At 33.8% G+C, this 26,098-nt stretch overlaps 1 protein-coding gene across 1 annotated transcript; it reads left to right on the top strand.

Annotated features, from left to right (window-relative positions):
- Nucleotides 1-12,219: 12,219 nt before the first annotated feature.
- Smp_005350 (calcium-binding protein, putative) lies at nucleotides 12,220-24,117 on the top strand. The gene is made up of 6 exons (XM_018788864.1): nucleotides 12,220-13,384; nucleotides 15,678-15,723; nucleotides 17,008-17,151; nucleotides 20,190-20,331; nucleotides 20,842-20,942; nucleotides 23,525-24,117. The coding sequence occupies exons 1-6, from the start codon at nucleotides 12,335-12,337 to the stop codon at nucleotides 23,551-23,553; spliced, it is 1,512 nt and encodes a 503-aa protein (XP_018646506.1). The 5' UTR covers nucleotides 12,220-12,334; the 3' UTR covers nucleotides 23,554-24,117.
- Nucleotides 24,118-26,098: the final 1,981 nt, after the last annotated feature.

Below are 26,098 nucleotides of genomic sequence, written 5' to 3'. Positions count from 1 at the left end.
GTTTATCTACTGATAGTTATAAGTTATATTTGAATTTCGTGAAAAGACATAATGGTTTCTTCGACTCTTATTGGCTCTTCTTTATTTGTACTTTTACCCCATAAAAGTCATTCTAGATTGATATGCGCTCCATAACTTTGAAGTTACTGAAAATTCATGTCTTGAAGATCCTTGAAGGTTCGAAACCTGACCACATGGGATCATAAGTAATGACGTTGCTACCTAGCTTCTGAGTAGTATTAGTGATATCGCTAGGTGACGCGAGTCTAACCTTCCGATTAGGAGAAAATCCTAAATTCAGTTGTCTAACTAGTGGTCGAATATCAGCAACTTGGTGAATCTATGAAAGAAACAACTTAAAATCGCTAACTATTCAGTAAACAAAAATTAAGAAACACGGCATTACCATCATTCATCCCTAGACATTTTTCTCACATTATTACATCAATGTAATCAGTCTATAATACTTGACCTTAAGGATTCCCAAGGTGAAAATTAAAACAACACATATAAGTGAACAATATTGTTTTCAACTAGATCTTTATTGATCTCTATCGTCTCTTAACAAAATTATTGAGGTGACCTAAGATTACCATCAACTGAAGTGTTTTAAAGTTAAGTGTAAGTCTCATTTATTTCACTAATGACTATTTTCATAAATCATTTCACTGGGATTACAATTAATTTCATATTTTGTGCTTCACATTATGTTTGAGTGATTGATTTTGGAAATAATAATTGGAATTCTAAGTCAGCCCGTCATCCCATTCAAAAGGTTCAACTCATGGCTGACTTGTAGGTGCTTACTGTTGAAAAGTCTATTACGAATTGCGATGTCTGATGTAGATGCATACGTTTGTGTAACCACCAACAAGAACGAGGAGACTAACAAATTAATAGGAAGCTGTAGTTTACAAAACTCATGAATAGTCGTCTAAATTATCGTATGTGCATTTATCTGTCTAATGCAGAGAACAACATGTAGTAAGAGATCTTGACTTGAACCGTAATCGATTATCTCCAATAGCATGTCTCATAATTCTAACTAACAGTTTGACCTTTAACAAATGGTATCCCTTCAGTCTCTCCAGTAATACCTACATTTTAGTGGTACGGGATGTAAATTCAAACAAAAATTTTAACTAGTCTCCACTGAATCCTCTAAAACCAATTATGTATTTGATTTTGTTCTGTCGATAATTTATGACAGCCAACTACCATTAATATAGAGAATGACCTAGTAATCGACAAGTGATAATTAATAGGACAAAAAGTTACCGAAATGAACATTCTTAGAGAAATTTATTGCACTTTCCTGTTTCCTTTTCTTCATTTGCCATGTTTGCACTATGTTTCTCACCAAGAAAGAAAATTTGAATAGAATAATTAGTCATCATGATGTTTACTGATTTAAAGCAAATGTAAATGGGGAATTAGTGGAGTTTCATATACACTTTACCCTTTTTCCTGTTAAGATTACTATTATTATTGTTGTTACTATCATTATTATTAGTAGTAGTAGTTTTTTGTATGACATACCCTTGATTCATCTAATATCCAAATGACCTGTGAAGACTGCTTTTGTAATCAAAACATTGACTGACACAGTTAGAGAACAGTTAAAGATTAAGGAAGGATTCGGCAACTTCTATTCCAAACTACGCTATAATGCACATCTACAAACTGACATAGAATTGTAAACAAATAAGATTTTGTATAAACACAAATTTTCTGATTAAAAAGTGTTAAGGAGTTTACTGAATTTGTATCCCTACAACATGGAAGGATCTTGATTAGACGGACACTGAAAGCTGGAAAGAATTGGACAGTTGTTTGGTCCGATTATAAAACTTCTCAGTAGTGTTCAGCCACCAACCTATTAGGGATCGAAAATAGGAACTCCAGACATCCCGGTAGGCACATTGCTGAGGACTGTCTGACTCTCTTGATGTAAATTGCTAGATCTCAACACAGAGATTTGATGCTTAAGTGCTCCCCGCGCGGTCTTGATATTCGAAGTTTATTCATCGAGGTGTACTTCTTAGTATCCTCATACTAGGATGAAATAGATGTTGAGTTTACCTCAGTTACTAATTCCACATCAAATTATTTAAATCCATGAAGATAACCAGCTACATATTTGACTATTGACTTGATTGTAAACATGTATTTCGGTTTTTGAAAATAGCACTGACTTGTAACAGTTTATTTTAAATTGAAAACGAACCATTAAGATTTACCAAGCGATCACCAGATTTCCAACAAATACCTGTTGGAAAAAATAAAGGCAGAAATCTCAGTTGAATAACATGAAATCGTTTCAGTTCTTCAGGTCTTTACCAGTTGCTTATCACACAACCTGATATGCTTTGAAATCACATTAGAATTTGAAAATACCTACAAAAATGAATTTTTATCAGAATTTAATGTGAATACTTAATAGTATGATGTAGGAGAGGTTCAGATAATCTTGAATAATTGGACAAAACCATGTAGATACATTTTTATGGGTAAGAGAACATTCGAGAACGATTATGAGGCTAAAAATAAATGATTGCGTAATGAAGAATTCACGAACGAATAAAATTAATTAAAATCACTGATTGATCTTAGCTAGACTATTAGTGGAAACCTAAAAGCACTGGATGGCCATTTTGTTCTAATGTGAGACTCCTCAGCAGTGCACGTTCATGACCATAGATTCAGGAATCATACCTGGGATCTTTTGTCTCTGATATGAACGCTTAACATCTAGACCACTGAGTTGACATCCAATAGTTCTCCTGATTTAAACTGTAGAAGTTGTACAATCTTCTCAAACCTTCCTGTGCTAATCAAGAATGAAATGAGTAAGGCCTAGTTATATATATATATATATATATATATATATATATACGATATCTGAAATTTATGGTGATCACCTCTCTTTTCTCTAATTAATAAATGAGAAAGAAAAATATATCAATCAATAGCGATTTTTCTTTTACATATCTCAGTATTTAGATTCACGATCGGTTGAAAACATTTCATGAAACATCGTAGATACACAAAATCATCATACATATTAGGTTAGTCTAAAACAGGAGATTTTACGACAATCAATGCACATTTCTAATATCTATTGCCTAGAAATTCAAGTACACCCCTGAATATTAACTAATCGGTTGTTTTCGAGTCTCATTAATAATTGGTGTATATCGTCGTAGAACTACGAATCTAAAATGGAAATTGTTTTCCAGGGCTTTCTTGTTTTCATTAGTTCTTCAAAATTCAAAACACATTTCAGTGGAAAAAACATTCTAAAATAGTTTGATAAGAAGAAAAATATCTACAGTATCCAGAATGTCACGAGAAAGAACAACCCTTCTTTTGTAGTTCTACCATTTTCGATGAGAAGCAGTAATCCGCAGTAGGCAATGAAAGATGGCGAATTGACTGAAGTTAGACATTTAAATATTTAAATGCCAGCTCAGCGATTTATAAATTAAGGAATCTCCCTGAGATCTAAAAATCACGCGTCCCTTCTCTAGCCAGTTGATGGACGCACACTTCTGAGGAGTCCCGTACCGGGACGAAACAGCTGTCCAGTGCCTCCTAGTTTTTTACTGTTACATAACTAAGGTGAGCTGATGATGTAAACCCTAAAATGTTTTGTCAACATACCTATCTAGTATCTTTCTAATAATAAATAAAACCTTTACCTACAATCTGTATGGAACAGAACTGTTTCAGGTCACGTGTAACTAACACATAGTTTGTTAAATGTCTTATTCCCCTCAAATCTATATCAAACAGCATAGTACAAGTGTGTGTGTGTGTATATATATATTTCTTTGATTGACAACTGTTATTCATAATTTCATTTCACTTTGCTTTATTATTTTTCTGTTCTTGTGATCAAGAGTAAATTTCTAAGTAAACACAGTAGAAATGATTGACAATTTGTTGTTTTGTTGTCTAAAATTAAGAGATTAAATTTAAAAGATTTTCCAATGGAATTCTACCAACTATTGTACTTTGTTGTTACTGTTGTTGTTATCATTCCTAATTGTTGAACATTGAATTTGTAATCACAAATTTGTTTCAAAGAATCAGCCTATTCTTTGGTTTATTGAATTAAATATGTAAATAAGTTGAATAATTCCGCTTCATTTGATTACGTTGATCACTGATCTTGACTTTGAGTTACATAGCAATAACGGTTCATTGCAATTTACAAGCGTTATATTATTTTATGATGTCAGATTTATGGAGGGACAGTTGAAAACCAAGTAACCGCAGACAACTGTTTCTGCTTATGTTATTTCAAATCATGAACTGACTTTAGTTAGACAACCATTGGAAGCCAAAGGGCACTGGTCAACCGTTTAGTCCTAATCTGAGACTACTCGGAAGTACTCATGCAAGACACTACCAGAGATCATACCCAAGAATCTCAGGCGTCTAAGATAATACAAGTATGTTGCTTTTGGACCGGTGAGTTAGTCATCTATTATTAGCTTGCCTCCAAGAAATAAAATGCTCTACTCAATATCGGGTACCGAAATCATCAAGATAGACATATCAGATAATCATAGAATCAAAATTAACAGATATATGTGTAAACCATCTTAGGAAAGTAACAGAAAACATAAGTTCACATTTTATTACCTTGCCACTTCTAAATTATTAATACCTTTTCTGTTGACTGAAAACTACCTACATTAACTAGCCGAACCAAATGAAATAAACTTAAACGTTTTTTAAAGCTTTCATATTGTTTTACTGCATTCGTCTAAATATAACAGACATATATCGTATTTTTATAAGTTGTATTCGTCTCAGACTGATCTTAGTTGGGGTATCATTAAAAATCAGGGAACACTGGACGTTTTTTTCATCTCAGAACGGTAATTTTAATCAGTGAGCATCTATGGCACCTTCAAAAATCTAGTCTAAAACAAATTTCTTTAAATCTTCAAATAAATGATAATAATCAGCTCTCTAGTTAATCGCTTCAAGATGAGTTTCTGAAATTCTAACGAGAATTAGTGACTAGTGGAGTCCAGATATGTCACAAGAGGAACTTATTTTCCAAATGACATTGAATTAATGTCACATCATATCGCATACTGGTTGGAGTTGAAACTGAACAATTGAACTCCAATTCTGTGCTTTTAAAAGTCGTCTTGAAGATCCTGGATTCAGTCCTTAGCGGATCGTAGGTACACATTGTTGAGGCGTCTCATACTGAGGCGAACCAGCCATCCATTTAATAAGTTGGATCAATCATACATAGGCTAAATAATAAGCTCAAGACAGTGGTCAAGATTTAGCTTCGTGTTCTAATGAGGGACACGGCATTAGTTGAATATGAGACTTTATTCTCCAATGGAATGGGTGCACATATATTCTGGATTCGATCATATCCAATAAAACTTCCTTCTCACTCTCGGTGTTCTCATTCGATTAGCTGTTTTGAACTTTCCTATAAGAATCTCATATATCAGTAGCAGACTCAAACAACCATATAACAAAGTACTATTTTTCCTCTTCGTTCAGTAGTAGCCCAGTTGAGATCAACCAACCTGTGACAAACATTCTTTATAAATTAGACTGATTTACATAAAATTTCTTTAACTGAAATATATAGTAAACAATAATTTAACAGCAAACATTTCAAAATACAGCGGAAATTTCAACAAAATCTAGGTTGTTTTAAAGTCACTTAATGAGGAATAATCAAAATAGAGCCTTTTACAGATATGCGTTATCCTGAATAATCATATCAGAATAAATCAACAAGATGAATAGCGAATAAATCAAACTAGTTAGGTGGTAGTGATAGTTAGGATAACTAGGCACTGAGGATATGATTCGAAAAGACAAAATGGAAAGGTATGGATGAAGCTATTTAAGATCTAGATGAAGATACAGAGTGAATGCATCTGAGAGACTGCAATTGATTCTAAGACTTATCATCTAATATCTCCAACCACTGATTCCGGTTATCGTGTAGTTGATGACTTAATGGTCTAATGTCATTTCTTAGTTCGGCCGCTCTTCGTTTTTTTCCAACCTATATCTAGACCAGTAGAAATTGCTTATCAAGGTAGGAATTGGTCAGTGATGCGTAACACATACCCCAACCATCTTCGTCGATAAAAATTCACTTTACTTTATAATAAAATAATAGAAATAAAATTTCATAGCCTAAGAAAAGAACATTTAGTAACACATTCACACAATACGATACTACTTATAAGAAAATTTATAATATACATGTTTACTAGATTATAGGATCCACATCTTGGTATTTGTTAGGAAATTAGGTTAAGAATAGATGGTTTATGATCAGGGTCAGGTTTTTCATCAGAAAATGGCATCAGCTATAACACAAGAATGGTCTGAAGCCTTAGGGATGAACTAATTTCACACTAAAATGAAAACGGAGCTACCTGATTAGCTCATCCATAAGATGTGATGTCACCAAATTAAGGTTTTTTTCATGACTAGGGGTTTATGTTTAGAATTTAGGGTTAGTATCGATTTATCATTTAGCTTCAATTTATAGAAACAGAATTCAGCATCTGTTACGTATAATACCATCAGTTTTTCCTCTATAGCAGCTAAATGTGATGTTTCACTATCATTTTAAACATTTTACGTAGTATAGAAAAGTATTTCTATCGATCATATTAAGTGGTAATCCTATTTCGAGCAATAACCTGAAACTTATACGTCTAGATAGTTTCAGGTAATAATATCTATGAAAATCAAATGACATCAAAAACGAACAAAATACAATTTCCTACAAATAAATTTATACCCGTTAAATACGTTAGTGTCTGTCTGAATTCCATAGCTTTGTGTGAATAATCCATTGATATTCAAAGTTACAGATGAATACTACGTTCAAATTTCGTTATGAATATCAACATTAGGATATAGATATATAAACCTAAATGAGTAGTGAATAAGATGAAAATTATATCCTACCTTCAACCGCTTACCATAATCCAACTTAAATTAACGGTAGACAGTTCAAATGTTGAAACTGTAATAAAGTTCTTAATTGAAGTTTTTAACCAACCTCTTATATATATAACTTCACCCTTCATTTAAAACTTTACCAACATCATTTTTATACCTGGAAAAAAATTTACTCTTCTCTGATAGACAATCTGTTCATAAATGGTTGATCACTGAGTAGGGATCAATATCATATTTGTCTAGTCCCTTAATGCTAATCGAATTCTATCGACTAAGCTGGAATCAATTGTAAATACATCTTATTCCTACAGGACGTCAGATAAGATCAGAATAACTCATTGATAACATCTAGGATTATGAAGTTCAGCAACTCAGGTACGAACTCCACATAGAATATCAGATTTCTAAAGAATACAGATACCCCTTGATAACAAGAACCAAATGACATAAAATCTATGTCATATAGAGTTTCTTGTCGACCACCTTTATTCAGTTAATAAACAGTTCACCTGTTAAATTTTCAAACAGGGATTAATATTTAAAAAATAATTAAACTTAGTATACCGTATGGTAGATATGGAGAGAATTATGTTCAAAACACAAAATAGATTCCCTCAAATCATCTACAAACATTCTCGTTCTATCCTTATTTAAACAATTTTTACAAAAAAAGAAAAGGAAATAACTCATAATTATTGTTAATTACAACAAACGAGATTTATAAGCAAAGATGGATGGTGGCTAGCAGTGAAATCCAGGAGGCTCGTATCGTCCTATTCGGGACTCGTCAGCTGCGTGTACATTTTATTCCAATTATCTATCAGTTAATTTCATGACTTGAAACAGGATTGTGTACGTCAGTGTTGTGATTTAATTTGCGGTCTGCTTGAACATCTGGGTTACCTGTTTCTGTCATTTAGATATTTCAATAAGTTATATGTTTTTGCTTGTTTTAACACATCATGTTTATTACTCGAACAACCTATTAGGGCATGTTTATGAAAAGTTTACAACCTTCCTCTATACAAGTTACAAAGAAGCCCAATCAGAGATAATGTGGTTGCTAGCAATATGCGGCGAAAAGAATGCACATTATTTAGATGTCGACTGACTTGGCAGTTAATTTTTAACTGACGATCACTCAATATTTATCGTCAGGATCGACCAAGAAGTAAGAAACGAAAACTTGTTGAAATTGCGCTAAGAATTCTATATTGTACCAAAAATATAATATTGAACAAAGCCATTAGTAATAATATTAATAATAATAAACACGATACTGATTACTGCTACCAATATTGCTGGTCGGCGGTCTATGCTCCATTGGGGGTAACAGGCGTAAGTAAGTAAGTAATAATTACAATAGAATGAACTTATTATCCTAATGCAAAAAAGAAAATACTACTTTAGAGAAAAGACAAATTTATTTACGAATCATCAATTAAACAATATCAAATTATTGATTATTTTAAATTATCAATCGATCAATAAATGTAAATCAACAAAATGATCTAGCAGTTAATCAATAATTTAATGTATCAATAGAATTTGCAAAATCAATAAATTAACTGACTTGATTGAGATAAATAATTCACCTTTGAAATATCTATTTGACTCCTTCCTAAACTTAGATATTTAAATACATAATGTATGTGTAATATCCCAATGAGTAGAAAAATAGGATTTTCTGACATTTCGTGATTCAATGTAAGCCACTTCTTCAGATCAGAAATAACCAAATGAAAATAATAATTTTATAAAAAAAACTTTCGTCTCTCTTTCTCTCTTCTTCACTTCTTTTGTGAAATGGACATTCCACCGGTATGTCCTTTCTGTCACCAATTTTTTTAATATATTTTTCCACTGTGAAAATTGAATTTCTATGTGGAATTTGTAACACACAAAAATGTCATTGATCAGTTTTTTTTTCATTGTGATTTACCTAAAAGTACACCTATTTTTAAAGATGTTTTATTCAATTCAGTTTCCTCGACATATTCAGTTAGAGAAATGAATTAGTGGGTTGGAATATGTATTCAAGTAAGACATGATAATATGTCTGATAACAAAGAGATTTGATGGGAAATTTGAAAAATAAACATTTGTGTACCTAGATAAGTAACTAAATAACATGATACATGTTCTATATCTGGAACATAGATCAGGAAGAAATAGTGTGGAGGAGTTCTTTGATAATTAATTATTTAGTATGGTGCCGTTGTTGGTATTTTCACTTGAATTTTGATCAGTTTTTGAGTTACAAATACTATTTACGTTCTCTATTCAACAAGAAAGTACAAATATTGTGGAATAGTTTCTTTCTTTATTTATCGTATAGTTAATCTAGAGAATACATATTTCCAAGGAAATAGTTTAACAACATCCGTATACTACTTTAAAATTAACCAGTAGTTCAAACATTTTCGCAAAATTAATTTACTTCTGTTACTAGCATCATGGCTCATTTTGTTTCTGCCGTTGTGAATGCAATTAAAGGAATATTTACAATCTTTGGGAAAATAATTTTTTTCAGCAGGATTTAAACCTAATTTGCCCAGAAACCCAGTCAGTGGATTAACTACGACCTCTTGTAAGGCTATAACATTTACACTTGGAAGAACAGATTATTGTTATCTATTACAACAAATATCACGGATTACAAATTTAAATTCAGGAATTAATTATCAATAACTTTTAAACTACTGTTTATTTCTTACATTACAAACCGATCTTAGTTAGTCAACCATTGAAAACTAGGAAGCACTGAACAGATGTTTCGTCCTGGTGTGGAACTCGTCCGAAAAGTGCATATACAACCCCACCAAGGATGTAACCCAGGACGTTCGGCCTAACATTCAAATAATTAACCTTTAGATCACTGAGGAAAATTGGTAAAACATACTTCAGTTACTCTCCAAACTGATCCATTTAGTAGAATGTTTACAAAAATTACACCAACTTATTTATTTAATGCAAATATAAATCCTATCGACAATCAGCACTTTATTTTTTCTAATTAACACCTGATAAGATTTTGGGGAGTTACACACAATCAAAATCATAATGTTCTATAATTTAATTCATTAACAAATGGACTTGATCGAGTCCAAGCATACATCACTGAATAGTCTCCAATCAGAGTGAAATACCCATTCAATTACCCCTATTAATTAATTTAGTTCATAAAAAGAAATATGTTCACACTGAACAGATATCCACTAACCGGATAAGGAGTACTAACGGAATTTAGTGTATTATGATTTAAAATAAGTAAATGCACGTACATATTACTATATAATCTCATATCTTTTATTAATGTATAGAATGAATTGTATGCATACAATCCACTACAAATTTTATTAGCTTGTGGGTATCTTGTAAACTGAGAATAAATAATCTAAGGAAGAGTCAGCAAAATGATTTATTCCTAATAAAATAAAATTAGTTGTTATTTGTCACCTAGACTATTGACACTGTTCCACAGACTCTTTGTGAAATAATTACTATTGATTAACTTTAGGAAGTAAATAGCAAATTGAGAAACTGTAACCATTTCAGCAATGTCGAGAGTGAGATATAGGTGACCAATGACAACAGACGATGATCCGGTAATAATCATAAAATCGACTCAGATTGTATATATAAACCATAAGTTGCCAACTCAGTGTTCTGAAAATTGGGTGATCACCATGAGTCCTGAAAGTCCTAATTTCGATCACTGATAAAGATATCAATCCCTAAGACCAACGATTTCCATAAATGTACATAATAGTTGTTGTGTGCTGTCTTATTTTTAATATTTGTCTAATTGAAGTCAGTCTGTAATGTGAAATTACTAAAAAACAACTAACATTATAAACACGTAATTCATCTTGGCATTCACCACAGGTAATATAAATGTTACTTCATAGTAAACATATTTCCATGTTTGTATGTTTAAACGTTTATTAGACTATCAAGACGACAATGTATGTAGTTGTAAGTGTATTTCTTGTCTAATAATTTCAAGAATTTAAGAGATATTTACAGTGTAAAATTATTCGTTCAACTGTCTTTCAAATTGATTTTGTCAAGGTAAAATTGGGTAACTATAAAATAGCCTTGAAAATTTAAATCAATGGAAAATTTGCACGGATATTTTTAAATGCTTGATTACTAGTTGAGATCATGAGTCAATTGAAGATAGACCACCATGGGAAACCCGGAAGCACTGGACAGCCGTCTCGTCCCATTGTCGGACTCCTCAGCAGTGTGCATCCACAATCCTGCGTCGCGAGATTCGAACCCAGGACCTATCAGTCTCGCGCTCTAACGCTTGAACTCTAGACCGCTGAGCCGGTCGGCATCCAACGGTGTTAATTTCTAACTTCAACTAATCCACAAAATTGAGCGACACATCCACCATTGTCTTCAGTGAATTACTATCTCACAACAGACCCGGTAGAACTCCACTGGTCACTGCTTCTCACTAGAACTCCTGGAAGTACCTCTTGAAGCCAGTCACTAGTGAGCATATGTTGATTAAGGTCATTCCGTGATGTAAACTATAAAATTCGATAGTTCACACTAACCCTCTACAGTTACATGAATGCTGAAGAATATACGCGAGATTCTTTCAGAACTAATTATTTTAACCCACTGTAAGTATATCCCCGCTGTGACTTACAACCGGCATACCTTATGTAACTTAATGCTGCTTGAGAACAAAGTATCATTATTAAAGATCTAAGGTGGTGTTTGGAGGCAGTCGACAGGAATTACTGGACCTAATTTTGATGCTATTTGGCACTCGTCAGCAAGATATACCTGTAGTCTTTAAGAACCTGATACTCTATGGCTGATTCAATCCAGCTGAACTGTTAAAGATATCACCACTGTGCTTACTGAGTAGCGACTGACTTCCTGTAGGACTGAGATGTTAGGCCGGATGACAGGGAATCGGATTCACCGAGCAGCAACAGTTTCCCCAATATTACTTTACCCCTTGCTAGCGAGTGTCAAATGACATGAAACCTAAATCCAGAGTTTCCTGTCTTCTACATTCCATCACCAGCTGACATCTCAACTTGGTGCAAGCGATGTCGAGTTACTTATAGCAGTGACACATTGAAACTTGACCGGCGGAATTCGATCGGCACTAAGAAAGAATTGACATACATCGCATTAGTCACTACAGAATGATTAACCGATTGTAAATATTATTATCATCATTGTTAACATTATTTTCCATACTAATCTCTTTTTTAGACAACTAAACATGTATGAACAAATACCACGTAAAATTTGTCTACATTGTTACCGATCAGATTCCTTTCAATTTTCGTAAAAGTCCTTTTTCGTCTTAACTGATCGCTTGTGTAATATGGTAACGCGAACCTACCTAGAAATTAATAATGATGGTTATATCTATAAGCAACCTGTATCATACTTCACACCGAATTCACAAAATTTCCAACGACAATGGAAAAGTCATCAGAATTTACATGAATCACGCTTGCTTAATCGTCATGTGTCCGATCAGTACATTACCATACCAACAACACGTTTAAATAATGATTCCCATAAAAATGTAAAGGGATGTTGTAATATTACTTTAAGTATTAATACTAATAATAATAATAACAATAATAACAGTCACTGTAATAGCAATTATAGTATTAATAGTGCAAACAACCATTGTCTGCAACAACATTTTCACAAGCCTCCATTAAATGTATATAACAACATAAATAATCATCGCCTAGTATCAAAAGAAAACCCCTCTACCATGAGGTTCGGTGAAAAATTACGTTCTACATCCCTGCCACCACTATCACTTCCCATAAATTATTTTACTTCCCAAAAATCAATAATTGCCAATACTGGCCACACCTCACCGTCATTGGTCAATCAGATGTGTCATAAATTCTCCTCCACCTCCGCATGTCAACATAGTGGTGCAGATTGGGAAGATTGCCGTATTAGCATAGATTGTTTTGGTATTAAAGGAAAACACTGTAAATCAATAAGGCACCTACACAAAAATCACAGTTATAAATCAGCACCGCAAACGTATTTATCATCAACACATATTGGTAACACACAGAATGGGTTGAATGATAAATACTTGCTCCCTTTGCCAATAAGGACACCTTCTATTCATTTAGAAAGTAAAAAGTTAAATAAAACATCCCAATCAATAAGACCGCATAGTTTATGCGCTAGATCTGTCCGTCTATCAATTATACCATTGAATCCAATCTACAAAAGATCACCATCATTAGGAAGAAGAAAACTGTGTTTACCAAATCACAATAGTCAGTCGATAAGAACAGGATCAACTAGAAACACACCTTGGATTAATTCATTTGATTTACGTAATTGTCAAACAGTTCTCCGTAATTGCTGGCGTAAAAATTTAATTCAAAGAATGGTAAGTTTATCATTTTATATTCTGATCGTTACAGTTATTCATTTGTGTTTGTTTATTTATTTCATTTATTCGAACACATAAATATTGGGACAAAGGGGCCACACAAGTCACTTGATTCGTATCTGGGTTATGATATTGACAGGGTGCCCAAACCGAAGAACGTGGATTTCTTAGGGAACCACACCAGGAGCCTTCGATATAAAGGTCTGATCCACAAGCCAGTGGAGCAACGTCAGATGCAGTTCCATGGTAGCCGATGATCAATAATAGGTTCATACGCCATTAGTTCCCTCAGGATCCTGTAGCCCATGTGCACCAGTGGTTTGCAATCAGTGTTTTCCAACTCCCCTAGGTGAACCCTCCGTGTCCACCAACCCTGTTAAGGCACCGGACATTCGCTTTTTGTCCTCTCAATTTCGCAAACAATAGTGACGATGCAAGAAGGCAGTGAGTAGGACTTCCCTGACAGTGGCTCTATACAAGTGGCCAAATGAGAGTATTTTGAGAGGCAAAGCTGACTCTCCCTTCCCTCGACCGTACCAGGGCATTTGAGGGTAAAATGGAGGTGTTGTTCACAGAGAGAATTCGAACAGAGGGCCTTCTGCATCGTGCATCTAACTGTCTTTAATGAAACTTTCATGCATTAAAGATAGATCATTATTTCATTATTCTATTTTGGTTTAAAATACCTTATGAAATATATGTCAATGTCAATACATAATAAAAGTAACTATTTTGTTCGTCAAAGGAGTAGGAAGCTAGAAATCTTTCAACCGAATTAATAATAAGAATGAGAATAACAAACAATGCTAACATAATAGATTCAATAGAAACAAGAGAACTTCAGTAAACTGAGTTGAGAAAAATTTTCATATAGTTCTGTAAACTGATGTAAAAGTTCAAATCACAGAGAACAATAAGCAAAGTGGTAGCCAAAGTTGAAAATGGAAATAACCATTGGATCACCATAAATGAATTAATCAAGTCACTATATTGGATTTATCATGGAAAATATGTTGTACAGATACAGTACGTACAAGGTGTACCACACACTCCTTAACAAAGTCTTTCATCTTCGTGTACTAGATTCTACTAAATAGGCCGAATAATACAAGCATACTAACGGACATTGAAATCCTATTTTTCCATACAGGGAATAATTGTTTTGGGCTCCGCAGATGATTCACAGATTTAGTATTTATCCACAAAACCCCTTCTGATAATTAATATAATCATATGCTCACTAGTAACTTCGAGAAGTATATCTAGGAGCTCTAGTGAGAAGCAGTGACCAGTAGAGTTCAAAACCACGTCTGTTGTGAGATAGGAACTCACTGAAGACAATTGGTGAATGGTTGCTCAACTTCGTGGATCAGTTGAAGTTAGACATTAACACCGTTGGATGCCAGCTCAGTGGTCTATCGGTTAAGGGCTTCGGCTCGAGACTGGTAGGTCCTGGGTCCGAATCTCGCGAGAGCGGGTTCGTGGATGCGCACTGCTGAGGAGTCCCATAATAGGACGAAACGGCCGTCCAGTGTTTCCAGGTTTTCCATGGTGGTCTAGCTTCAATTGACTCACGCTTTCAACTATAATTAGTATTTAACTACTAACCAGTAGTATAAGATTATATTCATATTATTTGTATACGTCTGTTCCTATTCCACTTCTTCAGAGAAGTGGCTTACACTGAGTCACGAAACGTCAGAAAATCTAATTTTTCTACTCATTGGGATATTACAAATATATTATTTATTTAGAAGTAGTAAATGTTTTAAGTTGTACCTTTTAAAGATTGCAATAATGAAATTCGATTAATTAGTATCCTCTGCAAGGTATTTCGCTTATTCATCTATATTCATCGTTTAGTGGCAATAATAATTTTAAATAACTAGTTTGATTAATTATGTTATTTGTAAGCGATTTCCACAAGGCGTCGATATCCTCTGGGTAATCATTAGAAAATGTAGAACACTGAACAACTATTGTTCGATATTGAGCTTCCCAACAATGAATAATCATGATTAGTGATGTCACATGGAATCGAATCTATGACGTCCATATCTCATTAAAGATAACAAACGTTAAGACTAGTGAGAGGCAATCTAATAGTCCACGTTTTTATATCCAGTCAATCAGTAATTCAGATCCTGTTTAATTAAATATCATAATTGAGTTGCTAATACTTCACCCAGGACTTAATTGGCCCTACAAATCTTAGCTTACAATTAGTACTTTGATAAATGCATCTGATGACTAGTCACCATGTTGGTTTATTTATTTGTATTTCATTTAGGCTTTCAAAATTGATGATTTTACAATCCAAGAAGATCAAGTAAAAGGTAAAATATCATTTACCCCTGTTTTATTCATTAATGCTTTTCACTTTGATTTGTATGGATTTTCGTCGTACAGTTTTAATTTATTCATTGTACTCATTCATCATTTAACTCATTTACCAGTTACAGACTTATTTACTCGGCTTCTGGCCACACTCCAAGTGTGAGAGTTAGTAGTGATACAACTACTTTCCTTGAACGGACATAATTGAAGAGGGGTTTGAACATGAGATTTATTCATTAAAAGTAGAACCCCTTGATCGTTAAGTCACCACATTCAATCCGTAATTTCTTAAACAACCAGCTGAACTACAGAAAACTATTCCTACCTAAATTTTAAACCCATTTAAATCTCCAAGTTTTGACGTCAATGTTATATCTTCTAGTCGTAATATAGAACAAGAGAATTAAAATTATTGAGTGAAAACCGATAAGGAAATTTCAAAGTTTATTTACCTAAGTACTAGATCTATTACCAATCATAAAATCATCACCATATATACTAGTGATTCCCAGTAATCTAAGATGAAGTTAGATTTCGTCATCTGTACACTTTTAAGAATAAATAGAGGTTGTTGATTTGCAATTCAATCCGGACTCGATAAAACTGATCAGAATAAGAGAAAATAAGTGTTGATGGAAACCTGATTGGTTTTTTATCCTTGTTCAGATATATTTCATTGAAATACCTTCATGTACAACTTCATCTGGAATTTACTTCCTTCATTATCCCAATTTATGTAAACACATGATTCTTAAATGCTTACCAACTTACTTAATCCTGATACCTTTATTAGGAAATAGGCTACCGACCATGGATCTCCAACCAACACTGTCTTGAGTTCTCCTTTCCAATTGATGCCAAATGCTGTTCACCATCTTCATATCTGCCTCTTATTTCCCGGTGTAATGTGTTCTCTGATCTGCCTCTTTCCTTTTGCCTTGTGATGCAGTTTGATGGTTTCCTCATGGTGTGACCTATCTAGCTCCGGTGTCTTTCCCCAATTTTCTCCTAATCTGAGATCTGATTTACCCCTCTGCCTTAGTAGGTTATTCCTGATGGTCTTTGGCCAACAGATCTGACGCATCTTGCGTAGACAGCTTTTTATAACTACTTGTACTTTTTTGCCGACGGTTATGGTAATTCTCTAAGTTTCATGTCTGTTCAATATCACTATCTTAACGTTAGTGTTGAAAATTATAACTTTACTGCTGGCTGACAGTTGTAGTAATGTATATACGTGTACTTATTCTATTTAATGTGATACTTCTATCTTTTTTTTCCAGTTGCCAAAGATGTTTTCAAACGTTTTGACAAAAGAGGACAAGAAAAAATTAGCACCACTGATTTAGGTCCAGCTTTTCGTGCACTTAATCTTACTGTTAAACCCGACACTTTGAAAGAATGGGCTGATCAGGTAGATGACGATGGTAAGAATTTTAAAGTATTTATATGTAGATGTCTATTACTAATAATCTTATCAGTAGTGATGTTTTCAACACATTCGTTTCCTTACAACAGAATGCATCCATGTAACCATTCATTAGTACATCTGAATATACATCTAAGTGATAATTGTCTTCGTCACTAGATACGTCGTATGAATGAACTTAGATTCAAGTATTAAACAGTAATTTGATTAATGTAGCTAGTTAAGAAGAAAACAATCTGTTCTTTCATCTGTCAAGAGAAATTATTTTTCTGGTAAAAAGATCCTTCTAACAATGAAAAGCAATAACGATCAATCAAGATGAAAAAAGAATTCTAGCTTAGCTAAGGAATAGTATTAAGTGAGCAAATATAGAGTTAACAACAAACTAAGTGATAAATATTTGGCTTGGTGTTTGATTAGGTTTAGGCATGTTAATATATGAAGATAATTACCAACACAATAAGAACAAAGGTGATCCAATAGTCCCCTATCATCATTCAGTGCATCCAAGAATAATAATACAAACAAATACAACAGAATGGAAAAAATAAAAGCTCAAAACAAGAATAATGCCATGAAATCGAACTCATGAGTGTCAACATCAAAATGACCTGTATTAAATCCAAATTAAAGTGCTTGTGACTTGAGGCAATATCGAGGCTATCCGTAGAGGATGCACACATGCCAATAAGAAACTGATCAATTGAAGTCTAAAACATCAATGTGAAGATTTAAATAAACAATACAAAATGAAGTTTTCTTTTTCTGTTGCATTTTTTCTTCCATCATGACTGACTGCGCTCTACTTGACACGTTCGTAGTATGATGGAGTGGTAGTTTCGTCGTGGGAAACTTCACATTTTTCCATGTAGGCTAGTATAAACGATAGAGAACAAAACACACCCTCAATCATGAAGTACGATAGTGTCAGGTGCAGGGTCGAAATTGCGAACAAGAGTGGAGTTTATCCTTACTCCCATTACACTGTTAAACTATGTCAAGCAAGTACATTGTTCGTTTGTTTTTTTTTAGACAAACATGGGATGGAAAATATACACTTAAACAGTCAGTTTTTGGATTATCGATCTATCCACAATCTTTACAATACCCCCCTCTGATAATGATCTATCTTTAATCTATTCTTCCTTTTATATTGTTTTGTGATTGGTTAATTTTATGATATTGATCAATACATATTGCCACTTACAATAAGCCAGTTGAAATGTAGTTATCTGACTAATTGAAATACTTAAAGTTAATAGGTAGGTAAAGAGGCCAGATTAGAATGCTAAGAAAAGGGTTATAGAATTGTGATCTTATTATCCATTAGAAATGTGGGTTATAATTTAAGCTACAATTATATTAATTTTGTATGAAGATAGTTATCCTTTTTCAATATTCAGTAATTATACAATAATCAGAAGGGGTTTTGTGGAGATTTCAGTACTTTCATAGTTGAAATCTCGCGAGGCGAGATCGTGAATGTGCACCGCTGAGGAGTCCCACAATAGGACGAAACGGCCGTCCAGTGCTTCCAGGTCTTCATTGGTGGTCTAGCTTCAATTGACTCATGATTTCAACTATGAAAATCATACAATATCCAATATTTTTGAATATTGTTTTGTTTATTTACTATTGCATAAAAGAGTATAATTTTCACCGGGGACTTCATTTTAACTATTTGAAGCTATCTATCTACATATGAAGCATTCCAACTTGCCGGATGAAGAAAGACAAATGTAGTGGAAGCTAGAGCTTGGAATAAAATCCACAGTGAAAATTATTCTCTTATATACATCATTCACTCATTAAATAAATGGGAAATTGTTAGATATTTCACACATATTAAACATGGAGAGGTAGATACTCTACAAGATCACAGACATGTTTCCTGTCTTTTCATTTTTATAAGAATAGTCGGGAAAGTGTTCATTCAGGTTACACAAGCCCTTAATCTGTAATCTAACAGATCTTTGAACCTCACATCCCTTCTCATTATAAATTATTAATTACCATCTTCCGACTGCTATTATTACTTTCTAATCTACACTATATACTGGAGGCGTTAAGGAATTTACATAAAATAATGTCTAATAGTGTTTAGGCTAATCAGCATTGAGGCTAATGACGAAGGTAACAGATATAGGTCTGTCTCTGGATAATGAGTTTGAACCATAACACTTAAATGTTAGAAAAGATCTAGATAAATTGGTGAGGTTATAATTTATGAACGAACCAATCAGATATAAAATAATGAGTCTTGGATTTTGACGCGAAATTCATTCACCTATTTGGCTAAATAGTTTTAGCATTTTGACTTATGTCAGTTCATGATTAGAACTCTGAATCTAATTTCTAACCGTAATCATCAACTGTAAATCAAACTTCTCGTTACTCACACTGATTTGTAACCGTCATTTAGTCCTAGTTGGCGGATGGACATTCTGAAGGCCACTTTAGCGTCACTAAATGGTTATTCATAAAGTAAAGTTTCACTGATAAATTTTCTAAATCATCTCTAGCCTGTTCATGAATGACTCTAATAGCACTGAACTCAACTCAACTAAGGGTTCAATAAAATAATATGTTGAAGTTACACAAAGCTGATTTTTTATCAGTTCGATAGAATATGAAGTAATCCAATTGTGGAGAGATTCAAGTAGTTTACTCCTCTTTTAAGTATATGCGGATGATATTGTTCAAAAGGATGATAAAAGCTTCACAACTAAACTATACAGATCAGAAAACACAATATATTCAATGAATTCTCTATTGTATAAAAACAGTGATGATATTTAGTTTTTAAATTTTAACGTCTCTGGGAAACTGGATTTCATCAATTCATATCTCATAGAAAATGAAAGATAGTCTCTTAAAGGTTGCTAAGTATTGTCTACATAAATCAAACTGTTGACTCTTTACCAATATCTTTATAGTATACAATAATCCAAACCTTTATATGCAGCTACGATTTCCTGTCATTATTTTACAGAATTTTTTAATTGTTATTTCTTTTTTCCTTATCCTTTTATCCAGCAACTGGATTCATTGATTTCAATGGATTTCTAATTTGTTATGGAAAGAAACTTCAAGAAGATCAAGATGAAAGAGATTTAAGAGATGCATTCCGAGTTCTGGACAAAAATAAACGTGGAGAAATTGATGTCGAAGATTTAAGGTAAATTCAGATTCTCGATAATTTCACGCTTGTTTCAAACATTCATCATATTTATTTAATTGGATTTTTTGAAATGAACTTCTAGTTATAAATAATTACTTGATCTTGTGGCCAGTAAGCATAAAGATGACTATATAATCCGGTGAATATCTTCCACACGTGCCTATCTTAATAGCCCGGTAATATTACCAACCTGACCTCAACACAAAAAAGCGACTCTAACACCAGTCTGGGGTCTAATATATCGAACTCTAGAGATTATTAAACAGTTTGACTGGAAAAGAAATTATATTCTGTTGGATATTTACTACAATGTGTGAAGTGAGGGATCGAAAAATAACAGCTTCATTCGAATTTATAAAGTTACGTAATATATTATAACACCTAACAGTCCAACTTCAGTGCGGTCGTAAGCGTAGTTTTATATACACATGTAAGCTACTCATAAGTAGCATGAAATGATTAAAAACATTTCTTTGCATTAATTCTTTTATTTCATATTTCTCACAGATGGATATTAAAAGGTCTAGGCGATGATCTTACTGAAGAAGAAATAGATGACATGATTCGAGATACTGATACCGATGGGTCAGGATTTGTCGATTTTGATGGTAAGTTTATTCATTTATATATTGGAATATTAAAGATTCCCATTGTGAAAATTTTAAAAAAAAACATGCAGGCGGACAATTGTTTTCAACTAGATCGCCATCAGGCTTTACTCTAATATACATGAGCAGTTCGCACCCATAGTACCTCAATGGATCAAACGCAGAAGTGTCTGAGCTCATTAAGAGTTTGATAAATTTAGCTCCAACTTCATGTAATGGACATACTTTGTGGTCTCTTGGTCATGTTACTGAGCTTCATATTAGAACGACACATCCGTCCAATAATTTTTGGTTTTCATCAGTTAACTAGTCACCTCAACAACCTTCACAAATCTTCAGTATTAATGAATAAAATAAACAAAACATTTATTTCCTAAGCTTTGTATTATCTGATTGTTGATATTCAGGACTGCGACTGATTAGTTTTTATCGGTATTTGTATCCAAAGTGGATTGTCTTATTTATTTATTTATTTATTTAAACACATAAATACTGGTACAAGGAAGAACCAGATAAACATGCGCCTCACAAATCTCATTCGATTTGTGTGAGGGCTGTGATACTGCCCAGGTGCCCAGACTGAAGCAGGTGGTTTTCTTAGGGGCCCACACCCGGAGCCTTTGACCTAAAGGTCTAGTCCACAAGGCAATGGAGCATCGTAAGGAGATACAGTCCCATGGTAGCCGGTGACCGACAGTTGGTTCATACGCCATTCGTTCCTTCAGGATACTGGAGCCCATGTGCATCATTGGTTTGGAATCAGGGTTTTCCAACTCCCCTAGGTGGATCCTCCACATCCACCAGCCCGGTTAAATCGCCGGACATTCGCTTTTCGTCCTCTCACTTTTGTGAACAACACCCCCGCCACGAGAAGGCAGTGAGTAGGACTTCCCTGTCAGAGGCTATATATTCGCTGGCCATATGAGAGCATTTCGAGAGGGAGAGCAGACTCTCCCCACTCTCGACCGTACCAGGGCATTTGGGGGCAGTGGATTGTCTCAATGTTACTGTTTAGTCACAGGTTTTCAGAAGAACCGAAAATGCCCGTTCTGTTCCATTTAGGATTCATTAAACGGATCTAATTAATAAATCCTAGTATTCATGTTCATACAATCACTCGAATCTGGTATTTTTCACTCTAAACCGTTATAGGTTATTTATTAGGCCCATTAACTTGTTCTAATTGGATAAAGTTCGAAAACAGTTCGAATAATTTCTGTATGGATGCATAAAACTGAGTTTTATTTAGTCTTTGTTTTCATGTGTGTGTATCTTGAGCATATTGTTGCCTTAATACTAAAATTTGATTGTGAAAAAACAAACAGTTTGTAGACCATCAACGTTTATGATCTATGTCGGCCTACTCGAGTTAGACAGGAACGGTGTAACGAACAAGTTAACTTCAGAGTTACACCTCGCGACCATCACCTTACGTGGATTGCCTCGTCGACGTATTAAGGGACCATGGATGCTCTGAAAACTGTACAACACAAAGGACGTTATTACAGGAATATATTTGTTCAAGTAGATACAAGCGAAAGTAGAACCACTGCAACATGGGCCAGCCCGTGGCGTATGATTAATTGATGCGCGTTGACTGCCCTTGACCTTGACGATGATCTGTTCGATATTTAGTGACCCAACTGCCGGATGATTTGGCTAGGGTTCAGTGACATTTCACTGGCTCTACAAGTTTAACATCTAATATTCATGTTCATTTTCGCAGCCGAAATTAACCTATCTGTTATGGCTTCTTGTCTTGTAATATATATCACGAGATAATATCGCCAATTAGAGACATCAACTTATACGACCAGACCAATGTCTCATAAAACCCGTACAAACAGCCTAAAGTTCTTTTTGAACCTTTGAGATAGCAGCTTCTCGCCTAAATCAGCTGGTTGGATACAGAACGCGAATATCGGCCTCCGTTATATGAATCATATATTTCACACATACTGGGTTTATATACAAGTAAATCAGACCGTATCATACCATACAATAGAAAATAACAACTAGACAAGATCAAACCGAAAATTGGCTGTGATTATGAGAGACTATAGCTAATAAATGGGAGAATATCTCAAGAATAGTAAATTGTAAAATAGTAGTCAATAGATCAAACGGAAGCTTGTGACAAAATGAATATGAATATACATCTAATATAGTTAATTAATAGTTATACAATAAGAATATATCTAATAACAGTCCATGAATAAATCCTAACTGGAACTATTCATTATTCTTCGTTTGGATACAACACTATCAATACGGTCATAGTTGAAAGCGTGAGTCAATTGAAGCTAGACCACCAGGGAAAGCCTGGAAGCATTGGACGGCCGTTTCGTCCGATTGTGGGACTCCTCAGCAGTGCGCATCCACGACCTCGCCTCGCGAGATTCGAATCCAGGACCTACCAGTCTCGCGCCAGAGCTTTTAACCTATAGACCACTGAGCCGGCCGGCATCCGATGGTGTTTATGTCTAACTCCAACCAATCCACTACTATCAATATGAGATTATAATTGTATTTTTTAATTCTTTTCTAATTATTAATATTATCTGTTTGTTTATACATTTTAGAATTCTATAAATTGATGACATCTGAATAGAATTTACAATTTCACTTGAATGAACACAAGTGGAAAATAATATCAAATTTACTCAAAATTGCATTTCATTTAACTTTTTCCTCTTGTAACATATTACTATTATCATTATTACGCAACCACAATGCTTCTTAATCAGTTAGTGAAATGCCTTATTGGACAGTCTTAGTTTCATCAATGATGCATCGATCGGTTCATGTGACTGTTTTTTTCTCCTTTTTTTACACACATCAATTACAGCTTACCCTATAAAATTGTACTGTAGTTATGTTTGGACTAAATAATGATTTGTGCTGTATCAGTTTTTTTTATCCCTTATATTATTTTAGTGATGTGTCATTGTGTTCTGATGCATTGATCAGTCTAAATGATCTTCTGTATGTTACTTGAATTGTCAATAGTTGTAAAACCCCTACTTTCTTTGTAAGCTTCAACCCTAACATTATGGAATTGTCTCTTTTAAAATGGATTAGTTGAATAATGAATTACGTTGTAATGACTATCAGTTCTTTCTGTTGTTTGTTTTTTTTTTAAAAGGAAAAGAAAAATAAAGATTAATCTAACATTATTTACTAATACAATTTCAAAATTTGAAAGGATTCCTTTACATGAAATTAATTTCAGTACAGAATTGTTTCTAGCTGGGCTTCTCATTATTTTTAATGAGTAAGAGCATCAGATCGGTCTGAATTTGAATAATTCCTAAATTGACCAGATGATCATTGAAGACAGAACTGACGAAGTGTCGCCAAGGTGTTGATTAGAGTCTTTCAAAACTTCTTATTAGTTTTTCAATTTTCATAGTGTATAAGTTTCTTTCGTAATCTTTCTCATAGCCATAAAATAGTTTTGTAGTAAATTCATCACTGCCTACAAAAGTTTTTATTTGTAAATTCGCTAAAGATTTATAGAGATGAGAATAATAGGACAATGCTCTAAGGAAGATCAGCGGGGAGTATACTGTAGGGACGAGCTTAAAACAACTGCGACGAATATTCAACCACTTCTCAGCCAATCAGAGAGTAGCTTTGTAAATGGCTATAAATAGGTTTTATATATTTAATGATTCTATTAAAGGCTTTTACAAGTTACTCTACCTGTATATCGAAAAAACAATGACATATGAACTCGTTCTTACAAATATAAATTGTTCACTTTCTCCAACTCTTAAGAGGACCAAAACACATTGTTCCTAGTTAAACTTAAGTAATTAGAGTAATGCTTAGGGCTTAGGTTTGGCTATTTAATCACTAACTGACATAAGCTATAATGTAAAAGTGATTTGCAGCCATATAGATGAATGAATTTTACATAGAAGGGACACTATTTGATCAGTTGGTTCATAAAATGTAGTGCCATTAGGTTATGATTTGTTTCGTTGTTCAGGGTTTGTAGTTAGAATCTAGGGATAGTTTCGATTTAGCTGTTATATGTGATCAAAGGGGGCAGAATTAGTCTTAGGATATTCTTAACAATATCCCATTTATTCGCTGTTCGCAAAAAGTAATTTCCTGTTATCATTTTGAAAGTTTAGAGCAATGTGCAGAGGTATATCTGGTCGTTATGAATGATATTTGAATTTTCCGCAAAAATCCAAGTCTCAGTGATGAATCTGATTAGCTCATCCTAATCATATAGCTTTCTATAACGTTCCTATATAGATAATGGTAAACCATTTATGACTAATTAGTTGATCAATGTTATGTGATCCCAGCTCTTTAAGGAAACTAGAGGTTGACATATTTACGTATTTGAAGACATTAGACAAAAAGCCTGAAACTTAGGTTCCATGCTAGTTGGAACTTGTCAATAAGTCTCACATGAAACATTATTAAATTCTTATTGCTCAGTGTTAGTGTTATAATGGTCGGTTTTCCATGTCTACACGAATGGGACGTTAATTTACCTTAGACGAATATCTACACTAAATTCCCTCCCAGTACCTATTCTACAGAACATCAATACAACTCAGTTCGAGAACAGATGAGTTGCCTGACTGGAACGTAAACGTATTTCCACACCAAAAACCGACAACATGCCGACACAATCACAATAAAAATAAGCATAGGAGAATATATGATTCATCTAACGCCTATCAGACTATCTACAAGTCTGACTAAGCAAACAACCAACCATTATCATCCTCGTCCGCGCATCAAACACTCAGGATGGTTACTACTGTACTATCCGTATCGAGACTGACATTTTGCAGGACTTATATTCATACTTATTGGTCAGTGACTAGCACCCAATGCTAGTGTCAATCGAATTCTATAAGTATGTCCTTTTCGCCCTATATATATTTTTGACATCGTGATACGGAAAGTAAATCTTATCTCATAGAACGTGAATACACTCACTGTTCTTTATATCATCATAAAAGCTTAACATACCAGTTGATTTCACCAACATCTAACTCCTCGAAATAAGTTTGATTTATATTCAATTAAATATCCTTCAGCTATTCATTTGTATTGTTTAACCTGAATCGTCCATTGATGTTTAGGACTGTAACTGATCAGTCTCTTATTGGCATATGTGCATCCTG

The sequence above is a fragment of the Schistosoma mansoni genome, assembly GCF_000237925.1.
Source record: "Schistosoma mansoni, WGS project CABG00000000 data, supercontig 0137, strain Puerto Rico, whole genome shotgun sequence".
Classification (NCBI taxonomy): Eukaryota; Metazoa; Platyhelminthes; class Trematoda; order Strigeidida; family Schistosomatidae; genus Schistosoma; species Schistosoma mansoni.
Note: the sequence above shows the minus strand (reverse complement) of the source record. Positions and strands in the feature narration are given on the sequence as shown.

Bases quoted from the DNA above. Each gene is read 5' to 3' on its own strand.
- Smp_005350 (XM_018788864.1), top strand. From the start codon at position 12,335: ATGGTAACGCGAACCTACCTAGAAATTAATAATGATGGTTATATCTAT. The intron at 13,385-15,677 runs GTAAGTTTATCA...TATTTCATTTAG, and splicing joins AAAATTTAATTCAAAGAATG to GCTTTCAAAATTGATGATTT. The intron at 20,943-23,524 runs GTAAGTTTATTC...TATACATTTTAG, and splicing joins AGGATTTGTCGATTTTGATG to AATTCTATAAATTGATGACA.